The sequence below is a fragment of the Callospermophilus lateralis genome, chromosome 1 (assembly GCF_048772815.1).
Source record: "Callospermophilus lateralis isolate mCalLat2 chromosome 1, mCalLat2.hap1, whole genome shotgun sequence".
Classification (NCBI taxonomy): Eukaryota; Metazoa; Chordata; class Mammalia; order Rodentia; family Sciuridae; genus Callospermophilus; species Callospermophilus lateralis.
In genome coordinates this window covers 17,643,078-17,665,573 of record NC_135305.1, presented here as the reverse complement: position 1 = coordinate 17,665,573, position 22,496 = coordinate 17,643,078, and the positions used below count along the sequence as shown (strand labels likewise).

General features: G+C 36.8%; 1 protein-coding gene across 2 annotated transcripts in view; it reads right to left on the bottom strand.

Moving 5' to 3' along the window:
- The window catches only part of Ptn (pleiotrophin), a 102,533-nt gene that overhangs the window by 18,880 nt on the left and 61,157 nt on the right, over nt 1-22,496 (bottom strand). For both annotated transcript variants that reach the window (XM_076860228.2, XM_076860229.2), the window contains exons 2-4: nt 4,331-4,446; nt 3,115-3,288; nt 955-1,116 (exon numbers count right to left, since the gene is read on the bottom strand). In XM_076860228.2, the coding sequence (XP_076716343.1) occupies nt 955-1,116; nt 3,115-3,288; nt 4,331-4,445 (451 nt within the window). In that variant the 5' untranslated portion in view covers nt 4,446. The remainder of the gene's footprint in view (nt 1-954; nt 1,117-3,114; nt 3,289-4,330; nt 4,447-22,496) is intronic.

Below are 22,496 nucleotides of genomic sequence, written 5' to 3'. Positions count from 1 at the left end.
GGGCAGCCTAAATCCTGGAGTGATCATTCACAAGTCCAACCTCATACCTGGCCATCCTGAAGTTGAAGGTAAACAATTTCGTGAACAACTCCATCAGAGGCCAAAGAGCTGGGCATACATAAAGAATTCAGGTACCAACTAGCCATTCCTCCTCAGCTTCTTGGGGATTTACTCTTTCCTATTTTTATTCATCACATGGTCATTATTCTGAATTTCTCTGTTTAATTTTTCTGGTATTATGAATTTGGGGAAGATTATTTTAGGGCTCAAATAGGAGTAGAATCCAAGAGGATATTTTGATTTAGAGCTCACTGAGACTTAGTGCACTGGTTAGCTAAGGCTTCTGTAATTAAAGTACCACAGAATTATTGGCTTAAACAATAGAGATTTGCTTTCTCAGAATTCTGGAGGCTGGAAATCTGAGATCCAAGGGTCTGACTGGTCTGATTTCTTCTGAAGTTTCTCTCCTTGGCTGGCAGATGACTGTCCTCTCCCTGTGTCTTCACAAGGTACCCCTGTGTGTGTGTGAGTCCTAGTCCCTCTTCTTGTAAGGACACTGGCCATATTGGATTTTGTGAAAACCCCATTGCAGATAATGTCAGAGAGGTCTGATTTAAAATCTGCCTTGTGAACCCCCTAAGTTTGTCTCGTCAGGACCTAGTTCTGCTGTTTTAGAGTTTGGAATGTATGTCCACCTATCTTGCGTACACATCTGACAGCTTAACTGACAACTGACACCTTGTACTCACCCCTCCCTGCCTCCCTGTCAGCTATGCAGAAGACATCAACTTGAACTCTCTGGCTGCCTGTACTGCTCGGTATTTGGGACTTTTTCAATCACTTTCTTAAGTGACTCGCTAAGATTTCCTTCTAGAAAATTCAGGATCCCGCATTTGGAGATTGTGCCTGAGTCCATTAAAATACTCAAGTTGTGGAAGAAGGACAGGGACCTACCTTGAGGTTTGGGCTTGGTCAGCTTGCCACAGGGCTTGGAGATGGTGACTGTCTTCTGGCAGTCGGCATTGTGCAGGGCGCGCTTCAGACTGCCAGTTCTAGTCTTCAAGGCCGTATTCAGGTCACATTCTCCCCAGGCCTGGAACTGGTACTTGCACTCAGCTAAAGCAGGGCCAAATAAGATACAAACCCTTGAGAGATTCTGTTTTGGTGCCATGGTAATGATGGTAGATTCTGTTTTTAATTTTTCATATTGGGATAATTATAGATTATCAGATGTCGTTAGAAGTAATACAAAGAAATTCCATATATTTTTCGCCCAGTTTGTTCCAACCTGGTATTTTGCATAACTCTAGTCTGGTAGCACCACCACAAAACCTGCCACAGAATAAGTTCTGTGTGTCTATTTAAATCCGTGTGTCATGTCAGTGCACATCACTACCAATGCCATGAGCAGCTCCTAATGCAGAGGTCTGTGCATCATCATCTATAGACATAGTCTTCTAACTTCTAAATGCCCAGCCATCAATCTTTTCTCCAACTCTTTAATTCTGTCATCTTAGGAATGTTATGTAAGTGAAATTATACAGTCTCTGACCTTTTTAAATCATCTTGTTTTTACTTAGCATAATTTCTTGGAAATCCACCAAAGTTCTATGTGTCAATAGACTGCATTTATTATTGCTGATTAGCCTTCCATGGTATGGTTAGACCACATTTAGGTCAATCATTCACCAGTTGAAAGATATCTGTTTACTTTTTTCTCTACTTTTTTAGCTATTACAAATAAAAATACTATAAACTTTCATATTTTATTAGAAAAAGAAGTTTTCATTTTTCTGGGATAATGACCAAGAAACTGATAGATTGCATGGTAAATCCATGTTTAGTTTTTAAGAGAAAAGCATCACAATCCTTTCAAGTGCAGTTGTATAATTTTGTATTTCCTTTAGCACTATGAGTGATCTAGTTTCTCTGCACCCTCACTAGCATTTAGTATTTTTACCACTATGTTTGTCTGTGTAGCTGCTCTGTGTAGCCACTCTGACACATGTATAGTGATATTTCATTATGGTTTCAGTCCCCAGTTTCCTGGTGGAGAAAAACAGTCAAATATCTTTTCAGGTGATTATTGGCCATCTATGTATTATCTTTGCTAAAATGTCTGCTAATGTGTTTTGCTCACTTTTTTACTAGTACTTTCTTCATATTTTTCCTGTTTTGATAAATATATATATTTGTGTGTGTATATATATATCTGTATATATATATATATGCCAATCCTTAAAGATGTTAAACTTTACTGAGCTCCTCATCATTCAAAAATGTACCCCAAGGACTTGGGATGTAGTTCGGTGTACAATGTTTACCTAGCATGTGTTAGGCCCTGAGTTCAGTCCCCAGAACTTGGAAAAATGTACCCCAAAGGTTACAGAGAGAAAGAAACATGCATTGGCCTTCTTCAACTTGCCAATAGACCAGTGTACATTGCATTTCTCCATCACACAGGTATTACATTGGGGGTATTATGTCCCACAATGGCCACAAAAGACAAAGCACCTGGGGTTCAATACTGGGTTGAAGTTGAAAGTGTTGAGAGAATCTGCCTCAGATATACAGATCAGATCCACATGAGGCTGAGCAGACGGTGAGAGGAAAAATAAAAATTGGCCATGACCAGCCCCTGTTTGATCAATAAGTCAATCTATAAATTTATGTGAAGGGAGGAGAGGAATTCAAAGAGAGAGGGCTTAAGTGTAACAGAGGGACACAAGGAAAAGGAAGTTAATAAAATGGGGAAAGAAAATTAAAGGAACTTGAAAGAGGGAACTTGAAAAAGAAGTTAGTTCAAATTTGGCCATTAATACCGGCAAATATTTTTTGTTTACTCATCTTTTGGGGGGGGAAGTATCACTGGAAACCAGTAAGCACAGGACATATCCTGCATAAGACAACAAGAGATCACCTGGTCCAGAGTGTCTCACCAGTGCAGAAGCTGAGAAATCCTGGGGTTAGACAAGATGTGTGGTCATCTTGCAGCTGATAAAATAAACTTTTTTAGAAAGAAATAGTACTCAAACTCAAAAAGACATTTGATAGAAATACACCAGAATTATCTCAGAATAGACTAAAGCAGTAGCACAGTAGAAAGAGTCTTACCTCCAAATTGCTTTTTCCAGTTGCAGGGGATCTTACATCTCTGGGTCTTCATGGTCTGCTTGCACTCGGCTCCAGTGCGGGTGCCCTCCCGGGTGCCCAGCCCGCAATCCCCGCTGGTGGGCACACAAACGCTCCACTGCCATTCTCCACAGTCAGACTTCTTCACTTTTTTTTCTGGAAGTAAAGAACCAAAAATAATCAACATTCAGAAAACTGTTTATCTCCTAGATGTAACTAGGTTCATCCTGAGAGCCTTAACTGTAGAGACCTGTTTACCTCTATCTTCTGTCCAGTAAATAGGAAGAATGTGACAGATGTCAGTCACCTGATCGAATCAATGAGTAATCAAGCAAAGAGAGAAATGAAACTGAAGGAAGAGCTAGAACCACTACTATTTTAACCCCTATATGAGTTAGAGACTAAGTGATTTACTGACATCTCTTTCTAGAAGCAAATATTTCTATTAAAAAAATCAGATGTTCAAGGGCTGGGGCTGTGGCTCACTCGCCTAGCACACTGGATGCGCTGGGTTCCATCCTCAGCACCACATTAAAAATAAACAAATAAAATACAAGTATTGTGTCCCCAATATAATTAAAAAGTATTTTTAAAAATTAGATGTTCAGAAAAAAATAGGCTGAAATAGAAAACATTCTTTTAAAACCAACAGTTATTAGATCATCTATTTCACTGCAGGTGCACACCCCTTTCTGCTTTGTGGATGGAATAACAGACATAAAACAGACATAAGGAGTCTCCCCACTCCACAGCCTGTTCTGACTCTGGGAGCCACACAGGGAAGGTGCTACATGGGCTTCAGTTTCCTTCTTTGTAAATTTAAGATTGAAACAAACATCCTTGTGTGACATTATTTGGGGAAGAGAGATGACATAAGTCAATGACTAAGAGCTGTTACTTCTAACACAGTGTCTTCTCACATTCTTTAGGCTTCATTAGAAGAATCTCTTCTTTTACAAAAGCACCTAATTAACAATCAATGTTCTATACAGGGACCCCCTAATATGATCATATTACAGAACCTACCCATAGGGAAAAATAAGGGAGATGTCTCTGCTGCTTCTAAATAATTAGAAGAAAGAAAGAAAAAAAAGGGGGGGAGGAGGGATTAAAGGCAAGGGAGCTGGGAGCAAAGGAAGGGAGCTGGGTTCGATGGCTATTAACCGATGAGGCACCCCATCCTAACTCTTCTACTTACCTGGTTTCTCCTTCTTCCCTGCCTCAGCAGTGTCCACAGCGGCCAAAATGAAAATGAATGCCAAGAAGACAGCTGCAAATTTTCGACGCTGCTGCTGGTACTGTTGGGACTGCATTCTAGGAATAATGAGAGAAAGGTAAAACAGAGATGTCAACCTAAGACAGAGAGACACTGAACCCCTTGATGAAGGAAGGGCTCCACTTTCCATTTGTGGAATGTTGGCTTTCAGAAAGATGCATGTCAACTATTATAAGCAGAAAAATTTTATCTCTCCTCCCCAGTAGCTGCCGAAATACATGATCTTCTGTGAGCAGTCAAGTATTTACAGATAAAATGCAAGTTTTCCACGTAATTCCAGGAATTATGGAAGTGAAAGAATTTTGAAGACATGTATTTTAGCGGACTCCTATAGCAAATTTTGCTGATAGCATCATTTGGTAACATCAACAGCTACAATCATCTTCAGAATTCCTGAAAATTCCTAGAAACAACCAGGGCATTGTAGTTCACAGGGCTCATTTGAATAATGAAAGATTGTCTCATACAAGTCTATGTTTACTTCTTCTCTTTAGATGCACTGCTAATAACTAATGGCTTTGATAGTTTTATTGCTTTCCCGGATCATTTCACTCATCTTATCATTATTCTGGTATTCATTAATGGACCACAGATTGGAGCACAGAGGTAAAACTAGCACACCTGTGACACAGGCAGCACCAGCTCTGAACTTATGTGCTCAAGAGTCTCTAAATTCTAGGATGCAGAGAGGTGTCATTATATTCACTCATAATTGAAATTCTTCTCCACATTTGACTTGAATCAAAATCCCCAGATAACATTAGAAAGACCCTCTAGATCTTGAAGCCACTTGTGACAAACTGGTATCATACAGATATAGGTCACATCGCCAATACACCCCTGAAAGAAGTCTCAGTGGAAGGCCCAGGGCCACCCAGGGGATCAAATGTCTATGGTCATTAGCTTGGAGCACTTCTTATTCCAAATGTGGCAATAGATGACTTTAGCTGTTTTTACATTCTAATCCAAATAAAACATTTCATATATATAAAAGATTGAGACCACTTTATTCTCATTCAAAAATATCTATGAAATGATACCATTTTTGGTGAATTTGTCCCTACTTCAGGGACATTGGATATGCTGTCTCTTATTAGTTTTCATTTTTCAACCAGTCACTTGGGATCCATTGTATGAATAAGGCTCATTTCACTTCAGAATTAAAATTAATGTTTTGGTCGTTTTGTCATTTCATTGAGTTACATACCCTGGTGAGCTACTCACCAACCATCTCCCTCACTTTCTACTCTAATATTGGATGTTTCATTCTTCCTAATGCTAAATTTTTATGATTGTGCCCAAATAATGGTCACACAGGAAGGTTCTTATTGATTCTGAGGGTTTTTTGTTTTTCCCTATGCTTTTCATGGGGCATGAATAACATAAGAAGCCAATCTAGATTTGCTGGTTTCCAAGTCTTGTAAAAGTTTTCACAGTTGAGTACCCTGGGCATCTCTATGATTACAATTTTCATAACATTCACATAGCATTTAAAATTATTAGTTGTAAAGTGAACCAAAATGGATGTCTTCCAACTTTCTCCTAAGGCTGATTGAGAGCCTTCTTTCAGTGACTAACCACTTTGGCAAGAAAAACTGTTCATTTGAGTTTTTGTCACCTTTTCATTTGACTTTTCTGAAAAGTCAATCAACTTTTCAGCTTTGAACTTTTAAATTTTAATGAATTTCTTTCCAAAACACCCCATGGATTTGCCTTCATGTTTGACAATTACCTAGAAACACCTGAAGTGTTTAGCCTATTGTGAATTAGATTACTAGGAGAATTTGGAAATTCCCACTGAGAACATTCAGCTCCTAAGGAAACTTTCTGACCAAGGAATGGGAGGATCCACCGTACTCTGGTAGCACAGGTACAGGAAGAGGGGTGAGAAGCACCTTGGAGTCCTCCAGGGAACCATGGTCACTTGGCAGAAGTGGAGCAAACTCCACCTTCCACAAATAGCACAATAACATGCACACACACGTACACACACGCACACACATACACAAGAGCTGTGGAAACAAAAGAGCTGCCGTACACGAAATCAAACCTCAGCATTTCTAGTTTTACATTGCAAACCTCTTACTTTCAACGTTATTTTCAAAAAGATCTCTTAAGCAAGTTACATTCACTTATTGTGAGGAGGATAAAAAGCCACGCAGACCAAGAATTTCCTACTCATGTGAATTTTTGAGTCCCAAAGTGATCCACTAAATGAATGCTCATAACTGAACTATGAATTGAGTAGAAAGAAGGGGGGATGGGAACTGGGATGAGAGTTGGAGAGACAGTCTAAGGAAATGTGCTCTGCCTGCTTCTGATATTGATTCAGAACAATTTAGAATTTTAAGGAGTGGGTCAGTTGTGAATTTCAGCCCTTAAATATTCTAAGGGAAAACTGCGCACCAGCCCTCGTTTGCCGTGAGCTGCCTGCGCCAGATGTGTGCAGCCTGGGCTTCTGTTTCTTCTCTGCATCCTCCCTTCCGTTTCCTCCTCCTTTGCCCCTCATGCTACTTAAGTCTGTATCTTGAGAACTTAGATTTTCTGGGTAGATAAAAAGGAATAAAAGTTATTTAGAAGAAAAGAGTAAAAGGTTTGGAAATGGGATTATTAAAATTATCCCAGACATCAAATGTGCCTCAACAATACCCAATTAGCCTGCTGGTGCCTCCCTGTCCTAGTAAATACTTGAGCAATCAGCATATGTGCAGATAAATAGTTCCCCTTGCTTGTGGTATTTGCATAGTTGATTGTTCATTTGTCCTAAGCACCAGGTGAAGGCAAAAGCTCTCCCTGTGTAGAGTTTAACCCTGCCTGTTCCCCAGCAAAGGTTGGGATTTTCCATTGGTTGGAATTTTTCCAAGATACTCCCCAAAAGTAAAGGGTGGTGTTGAGGTGCCAAATGAGCCTAGTAGCATAAACTTTGTGCTTAACAAACTGACATTTGTTTTTTCATATTGAGGAAAAACAGTGGGAGAATGAGGCTTATTTACTTATTTCTCGCCTCCTCATTTTACAGCCTTCTTTCTTGCCCTTGCCCCAAAAGATGTAATTCCCTACAGTTTAACAACTCAGTTGAACATTGCCATAGAAGAATAGTGGTGTCCAGAAGTTATTGTTATCTCAATGAAGTCTGAAACTCAATCTTCAGGAAACTAACTCTAGGGGAAAGTGCTCACTTATTAAGAGCCAATCCCTTCTCTTGAGAAATAGCTGATCAGGAGAAAAGAGCTCACCTTTCCTGAAGCATTGCAATGGGATCTAGAATTTTCAAGATGGTGACATCTGGTGTGAACTCAAGACAGGGATGGTGGGAACTATCCCCTGGGGATCTGTTGGAATGGATTAATATGGGATTTCAAGGCAGAAGTTTTGGCTAAAACCTCAACACCACCCTTTACTTTGGGGGAGTATCTTGGAAAACTCCAACCAATGGAGTTGTTCATCATATCTGTGAAGCGGACATACCATGTAGGACAGTAGTATAACTGCTAATGAGGATCGTCATAATGATAGCAAGATGTAGACATATAGATGATTCCAAATATGAAGAAATATATTATTAGTTGATGAGCAAACTTTATTTGACTTTACATCTTCTTTACTTAAATGCATTTTATAGAAGAAAAAGGAGAAAAGGAGGAAAGAGAAGAAAGAAAGAAAACAAGCGTACACTTTACATTATCTAATACTATCCAAACGCAAAACAAACAAAAAAGAAATGGAGAGAGACATCATTTAATTAAGGCCAAGTAAGGGGTTGTTCACCTTTATCAGGCACAAATTCATCTTGCCTTTACTCTTAATGCATGATACAAACTCACAGATCTTCACCCATGGTATTTCTTTTGAGTCCAGAGGTCCTGTGTTGAGAGTTAGGAAATATGCTGTGAAACATGAAAAAGCTTCTCTCCTTGAAACTATATTTTTACGTCCCGCAACGCATTAAAAACATTCTTCCTCTTCTTCTTAATAAAAATACTGAAGACCAGCTCCAGGGTTTAGTTGCTGCTCATTAAAATTTTGCTGGTGAAAAATATCTCTGCATTAAATGGAGGAGTGAGCATTCATGCTGAAATGTCTCCGGCCTTTGTTGATGCCACAAGATGTGGAATGCACTTAAGAAAGTGAGTTGACAACAGCAGTGCTCATGCAGTATCACAGCAAAAGTGACATCAGAAGGCTGTAGGTGTTCCTCATCACAATCCCAGCCCCATTCCTCTAAAAGTAACTTAAATAGTAATTAGATCCTAGCGTTACTCAAGGGCTTTATCTCAGTGTCCTTCCCTAGACTTGCCTAACTTTAACATGTATTTTAATTTGCTTTTAACAAATAGGATGGCCCTCCATTGTGTTCTATTTCTTGCTTTTTACTTTTTGCAAAACCCAGGCCATCTAATCAATAGTATCACATTTTGATGACTGCAAATTTGGACTACAACACTCTTGTGTTTAGCCTCAGATTGGCAGCGAGATGCAGAGACTCAAGTCAGACTCAGGTGCCCTCTCTTTGTCAAGACTATAAGTGGTGTCCTGTCCTTTGACCAGGAGCTACATGATATTTTGCTTTTGCTCTTCTGTGATGTTTGGAGGCATTGGTATTTGATGGGTACTGATGGAGCTTGCCAAATGGTGAGATGCTAATTCTACCTTTTTATTTTCATTTATTATGTGAGACAATTCCATAAAGAAATGTTTTCCTTTGTCTAATAGCTTGCTATACAGTTTACATTTTGTAAAGAAATGCTGGATAAATGCTGTATTCTTTCCTTTTAGTCACCTAGTTTTCAAGATTATGCATTTGTTTCCTATTATTATTAAAATGTGGCCAATTACTTTCCCTCTTTAATCTTATAAATTGATCAATGTATTCATATTTTAGGGGTTTTAAGACAGCACATTTCTTAATCTTTATTGAAGCTCTAACTGTGCCATCTTTGGCCAGTGTGATTCTCCTAAGTTGGCTCTTCAATTCTTTGGACATAACCTTTGCAATCTTGGATAAGGACCTTGCTCTGGTAGGCTAACATGTCCCTGTTCTGTCTTGCCTCAGATCTGAAATCAATCACTCACACATGGATTCTTTTTGTTTTGATAATAAATGATGTTTCAAGCCCAAATCTGGATAAGGATGTTTGACATAGAAAATGACATAATTAACTATCACAAAATTAATATTTTTATTTGGCCTATATTACGTAAATAAATCTCATATATATTAATACTAAAATACCAGTTATGAATCCTAAAAGCAGTAAAATTCCTTTTGCATATACCATCTTCTTTTGGCCCAAATTTTTGCAGTTGCTTCATAATGGGTCTTTAGATATTTTATACGTTACCTGCAATGTCATCTTTTTGAATTCTCATTATTTTAGTTATAAAAACAGCTATATGTTTGTGTCGACCACTAGTTTTTACATCAGTGCCTATCATGGCAATCCAAATCTCATTCTGTAGTAGATTTTTATAGAAAAGCTTGTAGGAATAGTATTCAAGTTATCGTATATTGGTAACAAATTTGCCCTTTCATCTGTAGGAGTGACTTTTGTTGAATGTAATCTCCATGGTTCACAGCTTCTTCCTTTAAGGGTCTAAAATATGTTCACCCATTTTCTTTCATCATGAAATATGTCTGTTGAAAAGTCTAATAATAATTTAAAGTGCAAAAAATTTTTCAAACATATGGCTTGGTGGTGTTTATTTTGGGCTGAGATTCTCAGATAATTATGGGCCAAATTTCTTTGTCTATTTTAAGCATTTATGACTTCTCTCAAATCCTTTCCATATTTTTTAATTTAAAAGAAAATTACTTGTTTTATCTTCAACTTATATTGATATGACTTGTGTTTGCTCAATCTTGTGTTCCTTCTAGTTTAGCATTCATTTCTAAAATATTTTGCTTTTGTTTCTAATTCTTGAGTTTTGCCACCCTATTTCTGAGTTTTCCTGATGAGGAGGATGTGGTGTTCCTTAGCAATTTGAATTGCTTCCTTAACATTTTCTAGCTCATTTTGCAACAATATGTATTTTAGTCAGCTTTTTCACTGCTGTAACTAAAGGATCTGACCAGAACAACTATAGAGGAGGAAAAATTTATTTTAGGGCTCATGGTTTCAAAGGTCTTAGTCCCTAGAAGGCTGGCTCCCTTCTTTGGGGCTCAAGGTGAGGCTGAACGTCATGGTGGGAGAGTGTGGCAGAGGGAAGCAACTCACAGCATGGTAATCAAACAGAGAGACTCCACTCTCCAGATACAAAATACATACCCCATAGCCACGCCTTAATTCCCATCCCCTCCTGCCACACCCTACCACTTCAATTAAATCCAACAGGAATTAATTCACTGATTGGGTTAAGATTCTTACAACCAAATGTTTCTCCTCCAAACTTTCTTGCATTGTCTCACTCAGGAGCTTTCAGGGTACATCACAACTAAACAATAACAATACATGTCAGGGTTCTTTTTTTTTTTTTTTCCTGTTTCTTGAGCATATTCAAATATGCTTTCATTGCCTATAGGGTTATTAGTTCAGTCCTCATGCTCTGTATTCTCTTTTTAATGGCTACATTGAATGCAATTTCATTTCAATATGTATCTCTTGTTCCTATTTACATTGAGACAGCCGTTTTAATGTCACAGGATTCCTCCCTCTTTCTCCTCAAGATTATGATTAAAACATAATGGCTACCTTTCTGAGGCGTTCTGGTTCAATTTTCTTCTACATACTTTTTCTCTGGACTTTGTTTTATTTCTCTGGTGCTCTTCTGATCAATTTCAGTTTTACTCCCAGCTGTTGATCCTCACTGTCAGGTCCTGACCTGAAAGGGAGTCCTGGTAGGTTAGCTTTTATTCTCAAATTGGCTCGCCATGATTTGTGAATGTGTGGGGAGGGTTGGGAATTCTCCCTGGTCAGCTTCCTCTCAGAGGCCAGTAGCCTGAAGGTGTTGTGGCTGGTAGCGAGTTGTTCTCACCCACTTTTATTTTCATATTTGTGGGAAATAATCTGTCCCCCGTTTTGCTTGAAATTCTCTCAATGGCTTTGGTTTTACTATCTATCAACTTGCTCCCTCTATTTTCATATGAGGATTCAGGAAGATCCTCAAACCATCCTCATATCTCCTTCTTCCCAAAATTAACATATTATTTCACTAAACTTTTGGAGGGCACCCACCCTATGCCAGCCATGGATTGATATTCTCATGATACACCAGTGACAAATGCTGAAATATGCATTTTGTCTTGTCCTTATGAAGCTTGCGCTTCAATAAAGTTTACAGGGCAAAAAAGCAAAATAGCCAATTTCAGTTTATTATGCTCTGATAAAAAGTACAGAAAGAAGATCAGGAAGAAGGGAAAGGCAATTAATTTGTATTTACCTCTGTTTGTTAAAAAGTAATTTAAAGCAGGGATACATTAAGGCCAAAGATGGAATTTTATCAGCTTTTGTATAATGTTATTGAGATCATTTATAGACAGAATTAGGGAGTATAAACTATTAATCATTTCCTGTTTATTTTAGTCAAACAATCCAATTCCTATATTTCCTTACTTAGTAATAATTTTAATTTAGTTTAAGGACTACTTATATTTATCAGTTGGAAAGGTATTTATTTCGTTAACAAATATATTTATATACTTTATTGTGGTACCCACTTTTAGTACTTTGCATATACTGACTTAGGCTGATATTAACTGATAATTGAATCATCATTGAAAATTTATCTATCTACTTAATTATTTAAAAACTTTGAGATTGGAGATGAGTCAAACAAGATGATGAGATTTCTAACCTCTCGATACAAGCTAAAAGTTCACAAAGGAACAAGTAGCAAGTAAACAAATTCAAAATTAAAATAATTGATGATGGTGGTAAATTTCGGGGAAAAATCTAAAAGATGATTGATGAAGGGTGACTGTAGAAAGATAATTGAAGTGGGGTGCCTTGGGGGCTTTGAACATATGACTGAGACAGAGCCAGTGGAGGAGAGTATTTCTTATTGATGAATATTTTGCATTATGGAACCAATTTATCACTTTTTCATCTTCTCCCTTCTCTTCTGAGGCTGGATTATCATGTTTTTGCCTCCAAATATTTATAATTCCCCTAGAATTCAATAATTTGCCATTTGTGTCTCCTGACTGACCTTGTTCTCCCCACTCTACTGTGATCTTTATATCCACTTAGTCTTCCTAGGTTTAACAAATCAATTTATCCTTCCTCTTGGACCACAAGAGTCAACCCAGTGAAACCTGAAGTCCTACCAGCTCACAATCTAGTTAATACCTAATATCATAATTTCAAAGTTAATATCAACCAAACAAATCAATTTTAAATAATGTTTACCTTTTCCAAGAAATATAATGATGACCATTTATTTATTTAGATGCGACACACCAGAATATTCATCTCTTATATTTTCTGACTTGGTAATAGAGTAGGAAATTCATTTTGAAGAGGAACCCTTTCACCTCTGCCCCCTATTAATCTGTACAAAGATGCATAAGCTTCTTGAAAATTGCTTTCTACTTCTAACTGAACTCTAAATACACAGAAGCACGCAGGAAGGAGGGAGGAAAAAAATACATCAACTAAAACAAGTATTCAGAGGAAATGTATCAGGCTTTCCCTTTATAATATAACTGTGGGTGTTTGTGCCATTACTTGGCAGTGCAAATGAGTTAAAAATGGACTTGGGTTTGTATGATTCCCTTAGTGTTTGAACTGATTATAATCATAAGAACCTGGAGATTGACTTTGGGAATTCTAGAGTTTTCTAGTTTCCTTGTCATTTTTTTATACTCTATCTGCTGCAATTTGTAAGAGGAAGAAGTAAGAGTTGGGGAATAAAGCAGACCTGGGTTAGAATCCCACCCTGGCTGGGTAATAGGAAGCAATACATTTCCTTTCTCTAAAATGTATTTCCCTTGGTTGTAGACCTAGGTATAATATCTTCCTCACAATATTTTAGGATTAAAGACTCTGCATAAAAAATAGGCAAGACAGTGCCTGGCACGGGGCTGACCCATCTTTCTTTCCTCTGTTTCCTTTCCAAACTTCCACGGCAGCCCTCTTGCCTCTGCACCTTTAATTGTACTAAAGCAACAAACTCACCCTCTGCGTAGACGCCATCCCATCATTGAAGGCCAATGCTGAATGTTCCTGGGCAAACCTGGCAACGCGGGTCTCCCCTTCACCACGTCATGGTCCTGTCCCTGGACACACTCCTGCTGCCTTTCTTCTCTCCTACTAACCTGTACTCCCCTGAAGCCTCACTGTCTAGACTAGCTCAAACCTTTCTGTCTCACAGGCACCCTTCCCCTTCGTCCCCTCTCTTCCTATACCTGCTCTATATATCTTTGGCCAGAAAGAAGTACTTACTCTTCTTTAAACCCAGAAGCAATGTTTTAATCAACTAGTCCTTGCTCCTGCTGTCCTGTGTGATTGGAAGTTCTTCCTCAAATCCTTCTACCTGGCCAAACTTGATGACCTCAGAAGTTGATTTTTCCCTTAATGAAGACTTTGCTGGGGTAATGATATCTTTTTACCTTCAGAGTGCACTGTGCTATACCCATTCCATAGACTGTTCTCATTTACATCTCCCAAACACATGAGACTCATGTTATTGATTCCATAGCAGGTAGCATGCGAAACAGAAAAGAAAATGACCTGAGCTGTCTAGACCATCATGTCTGCTAGCCATCATGCCTTTAGACCCCTTCATTTTTTTCTTCTTTTATTATCAATACTAGCAGTTAACTCTTTCATACAGTTACTTCTTTTCAAAACATCGAACGAAAAACAAAATTAAACAATATAAAACAAAATCAGACATTAGAATCGTGATAAACAAAATGTAGAAAATAGCAAAACTGTTCTGGGAGGCAGATACTCAAAAGACAGCTAAAATTCTTCCCTAGCTGATTGACAGGTGTTTGGTTCCCATACCATAGTCAGGTTACAAATTCTCATCTTAGAAATAGCTCTCAGCCTAGCTCTCAGCCATCCCAGCAATGGGCTTTTGAAGTTCTAGATATCAGAGTGGCTGGCATTAGAACAGCCTCTGAGGAAGATCAAAGCCTTTGGATAATACACGTATGTACCATGCGTGACTGTTCAATATGGGTACATGTATAAGTAAACGTGTTTACACAGACTCTTAGATACACCTTTTTTGTAATCAATGAGTCTTTCAAAGGACAGAACATACTCATTTTGTTGTTCATTTGTAAGGTTTAGAATAGTGTTCAGCACATAGATGTCAAGTATTTGTTAAATAAATGAATAAGATAAATATAGAAGAATAAAAACAGCTTGGGTTCAAGTAACTGACCAAGCTATCTAAAAATAACACTCACCAACATATCTCTGATCCCTTACCTGGAGTTTTGTTTTTTTTTTTTTTTTTTTTTTTTTTTTTGTTATACATGACAGTAGAAGGCATTGCAATTCATAGTACACATATACAGCACAATTTTTCATATCTCTGATTGTATACCAAGTATATTCACACCATTTGTGTCTTCATACAAGCATGAATTAATGTTGATTGTACTATATCTTTATTTTTGCTGGCTAATTATCTCTCTCTCCCAAGAGGGCAGAATTCTGAAGAACAGCAGCTCTGGCTGGTCTTGAGATCACATTGAAGACAGGTGGGGAAGCACATAGAAATGTAAAAACACACCCCAGGGGTTATGCTGAGCCCTGAGCATTATCTGTCATAGCAGCTAAAATATATCTTAATTCTGACTTTTTTAAAAAAAGCTAAAGGGCCTTAATTTTTTATTTAAATCAGCTTTTACCACCTTGTTTATGAAATGCAGAGAACTGTTAGGAGTAGCCTAACTTTAAGGTTACGAAGTCTAAAGAACTGTTGGGTAGACATGCCATTTTTACTTTATCATTCTGCTTTAAAAATGTACCAAAAATGGTGGGTTTTCTGTTTTCAATATTATATTTGAGGGATTTTGTACTTATGGGGGATTTTGAACTTTCTATTTTATTTTTCTTTATTTATAGAATACTTTTCCTTCTGTACTCTCACTCATTTTATATTGGTCTTTTGTCAAATGATTTGATCATTGCCTTCAATTCCTATGGTCTCATGTAAGCAGAGATTATGTTTGTAATGAAGTCTGTTGTTAACAATCATTTTGGTCTTCTAGTGCTGCCTTATTTAAACACTGAGCCTTAAAAAGTGCCAAGTACATGGGTGTAGAACTTCAGTTGCAGTTACACACAGCACAGAAAGGAATCCAACCACGTTCCAGCTTAAACTAAGTGCATATCAGTTAGACTAATAAAGTAGGGCACACATTTAATTTACAGAAATAGGGAACTTTCAGACTGAACCATGTTAATGGCATGGTGGCACTCGCTAGAGAAGTATATTTTAGGATATTTTGATTAGACCTTCATAAACAAATTTTTATAGAAACTACTAAGAGCTAGACCTGTTCTGGGGAGTGGGAATATGATAAATCAGCATGATACAGCCCTCTCCCTAAGAGTTTTTTATTTAAATCAGTTTTTACCACCGTGTTTATGAAATGCACAGAACTGAAATAGATAAATAAATATGATCTAGGGAAAAATAGATAAATAAATATGATGTTACACTACAGTAAATGTTGTGAAATTATTACACATACGATTTTATCTGAGTACACAGGCCCAAGTGATCTTGTTCAATAGGATGGAAGGTGACAGAGAAAAAACAATGTTGACATCTAAGTGAAGAAGGAAGGGAAGAAAGGAAACTGCAGGCAAAAGAGACCACATAGGCCAATGTGTGGAGGTGACTGTTCTGCAATATTCAGAGACAAAATGTGGTTACAGCATAGACAGTAGCAAGAAGTAGGGGATAGATCTCGAAAGGAGAAAGAGGAAATGGGTGAATCCTGAAGCTGTGAGGAAGTTCAGTAGAAAGACAGATTCACTAAGCAGACTGGAGAAGTGGTAGGGTAGATTTTAGAGGGAAGAAAAGGCCATGTACTTTATCAATGTGGCTGAACCATAAGTCATCACAGCCCCAGCCTCCTTTTGCAGTAGTTCGTCCAGATGTCCTTGGCATTGTACTTTGGCTACTGCTCTGACATTGCTCTTATTTTGGTTAATCAGTTCTGTGGATGTTTAAGTATTTCAGTGTTGGGTAATTTTTTTATTATAAAAGTACTGTAATTGGGATTCAAGAGCAAGCTCTAAGGCCCCAAAATGTCACACTTACACACACAGAAAAAAAAAATTCTTATTTTCTCTTAGAAAAACAAAGTGGAGCTAAAGCAGTAATTTTTTAGAGCACTGGAGTTTTCAAAGGGAGGCATCACGGGTTGCTGCAAAGCATTAGGAGGATCCTAGCAGGTGTATGGAGAGACACGTGCCCTTCAGAGTTCCCCCAACTTTACCTCAGTTTTGGTTAGAGCAGGTCCTCTATGACTATTTTAATCATTGACTTCCTTGCAAGATTTTATTTGTCAAATAATAATGAGTTTAAAAATCACTCATCTATCCAATCTCAAGGCCTAACGGAAGTATAATGAGATTTTGGAGTCAGTCCAATTTCCTCTGCATTGGCTTAATCACTTACTATATCTGTGATCTGGACAAAGTAATCAATTTCTTCCATTATCATTAACTCATCTATTTTTGTCAGGTTTTTCATTGCTGTTACCATAAGACCTGACAAGAACAATCAGAGGAAGAAAAGTTTATTTGGGGGCTCATGGTTTCAGAGGTCTCAGTCCATAGATGGCCAACTGTATTCCGTGGGTATTAACATGAGACACAACATCATGGCAGAAGACTGTGGAGGAAGAAAAGGGAACTGCACATTACACCAGGAAGCAGAGAGAAAGACTCCACTCACCAGAGAAAAACAGAAACCCCAAAGGCATTCCCCCAGTGACCCACCTCCTCCAGCCACACCTACCTGCCTACAGGCACAACTCAGTTAATTCCGGTGAGGAGATTCATGCAATGATTAGGTTAAAGTTCTCACCCCAGTCATTTTACCTCTATACTTTCTTGCATTGTCTCACACATAAGCTTTTGCAGGACATCTAATATCTAAACCATGATACCACTTATAGAAATTAGAGTTTTATTATGTATGCTCATAATTTATATTTTTAAAATGAGATAGAAGATATAAAATGCCTGATGTTTTGTCAGGCACATAGTAAGTGCTTCTTCAGTGGCAGCCCTTGGAGTTCTGATGGTGAAGGTGAAAGAGTATATATCTCCCTGAAGGGATTTCAGAGGTAGCTTCATTAAGAGGGGGATATGACAACATTTAAAGATGATTTAGATTATGATAAATACTATGGTTTATATATGAGGTGTCTTCCAAATATGCTCCTGTGTTTATGCAGGAATATTCAGATGTACAATGATTAGATTTTGAGAGCTGTAACCTAATCTGTCCATCCTGATTTGAATGGTGAGGTAGGTGAGGCATTCCTGGAGGAACTTAGGTCACTGGGGGCATGACCTTGGGGATCTTGATACCCTGGATCCTCTGCCATGCTCTTCCACCATGCCTCTCCATGGGCCCAGAGCAATTGAGTTGGCCCACCATGGACTGAGACCTCAGAACCATGAGCCAAAATAAACTTTCCCTCCTCTAAATTGTTCTTGACATGTATTTTGCTCATAGCAATGAAAAGTTGACTAGTACAATTAGCAAATCTGGAATGGAAATTACTTCCAAAGGTGAAGGGGATCAAATAAGTAAATTTCAGGTGAGAAATCAAGAGATTGATTTGAATTTAGTTTGGTTTGGGAGTAAAAGAAGTTAATGTGATGTACATAGTGGGTAGAACTTTGAAATTATAATTAGTATTAGTGACTATTTAGTGACCACCTCCTGTATGCAAGATAGTATCCTAAATTATAAGGGAGATGCAGATAAGAATTATATATGATATAATGAACTCTACAGATGACAAACTCTTTTAGGAGACTAAAACAATAATAGTATATGCCATATATTTGTGTGAGGAAAAAAATGTAAGAAAATCAAAAGTGTTTATGATAAAATTCTTGGAAAAATCTCTTTTAGGAGATTAAAAGGATGTGTCTCAAATATTGGCAGTAAAAACCAAAAGAAAGTCTTCTATATTGCAAACCAAATCAGTTTCTCAAAGTAAGAATCTCTAGCACTCACTAGTTATGGATAAATGCTCCAAGTTTACTGAAAATACAAATCTATTCTCATACAGCCTGAGACCATATTTTAAAATACGTAAATCTCAGTTTCAAATAAAACTTTTTCTATCAGGATTGTTACCATATTTTCATATTGCTTTAAAATAATGGATTCATTAACTGCTGAGTTCAGATAGCATTTTTAATAACTGGTGACTTTCTTTGTTCAAATAAATAACACAATTAAAAACATAATTAACAAAACAGCATGCAGATTTTCAAGTTCATGGGCACACCACTAAGCAAATGAAGAGTGTCCTACATTTCTATGTACTTGAGGGAAGGTGAAGAATAAAAATTATCTGGTTGATCTTGGTTATGAGTGTAAGGCAGATTTCTTAAGGTGGTATGAGTGAACTCAGAGACAAAGCTCTTCTATATCTGCAACAGTCAAATAACTAATCAAAGTGCTCATCTGAAAACCGAGAATTTTAAAAAGAAATCTTAATTTGTTGTCTAGTCTGATGAAAACGATTAAGTTGATGCAGAGAAGAAACTAATTATTATTGGATATGTCCCTGAATGGCCTCGGAGACCTAACTCGGCCCTCCTTGTTTATAGTTCAAATTGTAGAATGTGCTGATAATATAACATCCCAAGATTATGAAAAACTGGAAATAGCAGCCCAAGTTCTGTTCCCTCCTGTCTCAGAAGGAAGCCCTGCAACATGTTAGACTAGACAATTTACTTATTGTGTGTATAAAACCCAACACAGAGTGGATTTCGGGGGTCCCTAAGGTGCACAACACTGTGGGGCACATATCAATAAGACTCGATCCTGAACAGCTTTCATTAGCCTCATGAGACTGGCTCACCATGAATTCCAGGTTTCTGTTATCCTTTGCTGCCTATCTGCAAGTAACAGAGTTGCTTTATGTAACTTGTGTAAATTTTCTTTTTCACCAGTCTGGTGCAAGTTGATTGATACTGGAGCATGATACTAGTGAAGTGTTTAGAGTTCCCTCCTGGAATGTAAAAGGGTACACAAACAATGAACTTGCTTCACAGTTATTTTCTTAGCAGCAAATAAATTGTAGAAAGTCTTACCTAGTATAGCTTGGTTGTATCTAAAAGACTGTACCAGGTTGCATAATTTGATATATAGAATTATCAAAGAGCCTGTAAGAAATGGGATTATATTTCCAAGCCAATGGGATCAAATGCTAAAGCTACTTTCCAGTTTGGGTTACTACAGGAAGTAAAGTAAGCTGCTATGAACATTTGTGCACAAGGCTTAGTATACACTAACATTACTAAATTAGTAATGTTGCAGGATATAAGATCAGTATACAAATATCATATATATATATATATATATATATATATATCACATATAAATATGATTTATATATAATTGGTATATATTATATATGTAGATATTTAGAGATATATACATATATGTAGATATATACATATATAATAGGTAAATGAACTGAAAACTATTAAAGAAGATCCACAAATACATATACCAACTAACATGAAAATATTTGCTTAGTCAACAGCATTAGGAAAACTCACTATAATACCACTAGACAGCCCACTTAACTGAGTACAATTTAAAGACTGTTGACAAAGATGTGAATTAACTTTCACAATCCAACTCTGCTGGTGAGCCTATTAGACAATTGCAACCCCTTTCAAAACATTTGGCAATTTCCTTAGAATTAAAAAATACATCTACTGTGCAACTCAACCACTCTACTAACTTGGTATTTTTCCACAAAAAAAAAAAAAAAGAAAGAAAGAAAGAAAGAAAAACTTAGGGCCTTGTACACAAATGTTCATAGCAGCTTACTTTACTTCCTATAGTAGCCCAAACTGGAAATCATCAAAATGCCCACCAACAGGTGAACTGATAAATAACTTGTACTATATCCATGTTATCCTAAGCAAAAAAAAAAAAAAAAAAAAAAAGAAGATTCTTGATACATGCAACATGTATGAATTTGAAAATCAGTAGTTACACAGATACGAAGTTTGGGGGAGTGGTGTGGTGGGTAAGAGAAAGAATAGAAAAGAGCATAGGAAAAATTTGGAGCTAATGGACATATTCATTATCTTGATTGTGGAATTTCATAAGTATATTCATAAAAATACATAGTCATCAAATAAACAGATCAAATATGTGAAGTTTGATGATTAAACTAAATAAAGCTTTAAAAGAGTAGACACTGAAAAACTATAAAATGGGACAATAATCCAGAGATACCATGGTTGACCAAAATAATGTTGGAACTAGCTGACAAGAATGCTGTGGATATGACAAATATATACAGCAATTCTTGTGAGAAGATGGAAACCCTGCAATAACAAATGTAGTCAGAAAAGGGGGAATAAAAAATGCACATGAAATGTTTACTGGATGAGATTAGTAGATGAATATATGCATCACAAGAGGGTTAAAACGTTAAATATAGTTCAATAGAGACAATCTAAGATAAACTATTACTTTTTTTAAAAAATGAATAAAACTTCGGCGAACGGTGGGGAAGTATTAACTCTCATATAATCCAGTTAGGAGTTCTAGAAATAGAGACGAGAGAGCATGTGCCACCAGAAGTATTTAAAGATAGTAGTTGAACACTTTTAAAATTCATCAAAGCACCAACCTGAAAGACCAAGAAATTTAGCAACTCTCAAGCATGGTAAACACAAAGAAAATCTGAAATAGACACTTCATATTCAAACTGTTAAAAACTAAAACAAAGTGAAAAACAACAAAACAACCTTAAAAGCACTCAAGGAAGAAGTTACACTTCTTAAGGTGGAACAACTGTGAGGATGACTGTTTGTCTCCAAGTAAAATAATGGAAGTCGAGAGAGAGTGGAACAGCAACAGATAAAAGAAAAACAGCAAAATAGAATTCACATTTTTTGAAAATTTATGATACATTTTTAAAAACCTGAAAGAATTTGATGCCAGTAAATTCTTTATGCAATATATTTTAAATGAAATTCTTCATACTAACTGGAAATATTACATACTGTATTTGACTATAGTCGTGCTTTATATGTATTACACATACATGTAACATATAAACATATATGTCCACGTGTCTTTTTTTTTTTCTTGATACTGGAGATTGAACACAGGGACACTTACCCACTGAGCCATATCCCCAGCTCTTTTAATTTTTTATGTTGAGACAAGGCCTCACTAAGTTGCTGAGGCTGAGTTTAAACTTGTGATACTCCTTCCTCAACCTCCTGAGTTACTGTGATTACAGGCCTAAGTGTGCCACCATGCCCAACTTGTCCACTTATCATATGGATATATGAAAGTTCAGATCTACAGAATAGAATTAAAGGCACAAATAAGGAAAAATACATGCACAAATATAAGATGCTTTTTGTTAATTTTTAAATAGGTGACTACTTAAAGCAGGCACAATAAATTGAGTATTTAAAGCAAACTAAATAAAAAATATAAAAGAATATTTAACCTTAAATGTATGATTAATTGCACTGAATATAAACTGACTGAATATATCCATCAGAAAGCCAGTTGTCAAGCAATATTCAAATGTATGCTACCTAAAACAGACATATTTTAACTATTTATAAATGATTAAAAATATTTTTTAAAAGGATAGGAAAAGTTTTTTCACAAAAACATTAATTATAAGAATGTTGGTATGATTTTAGTGGTATTAGTCAATTTAGACATCAACAAAGGGAGAATTAGTAAAATAGGATTATTTCCTAAGTAGAATGGTTTCTATTGATCAGGAAGACATACACGTAACAAAATTTCCAAACACATCAATCAGACACTTCCAGAACTAAATAAAAACCTGACAAGGAAATTGAAAAGCAATATGCAATGTACGTAAACATTAGAATATTTTTAAATAGTATAAAACCAAACCAAATCCAGCAAA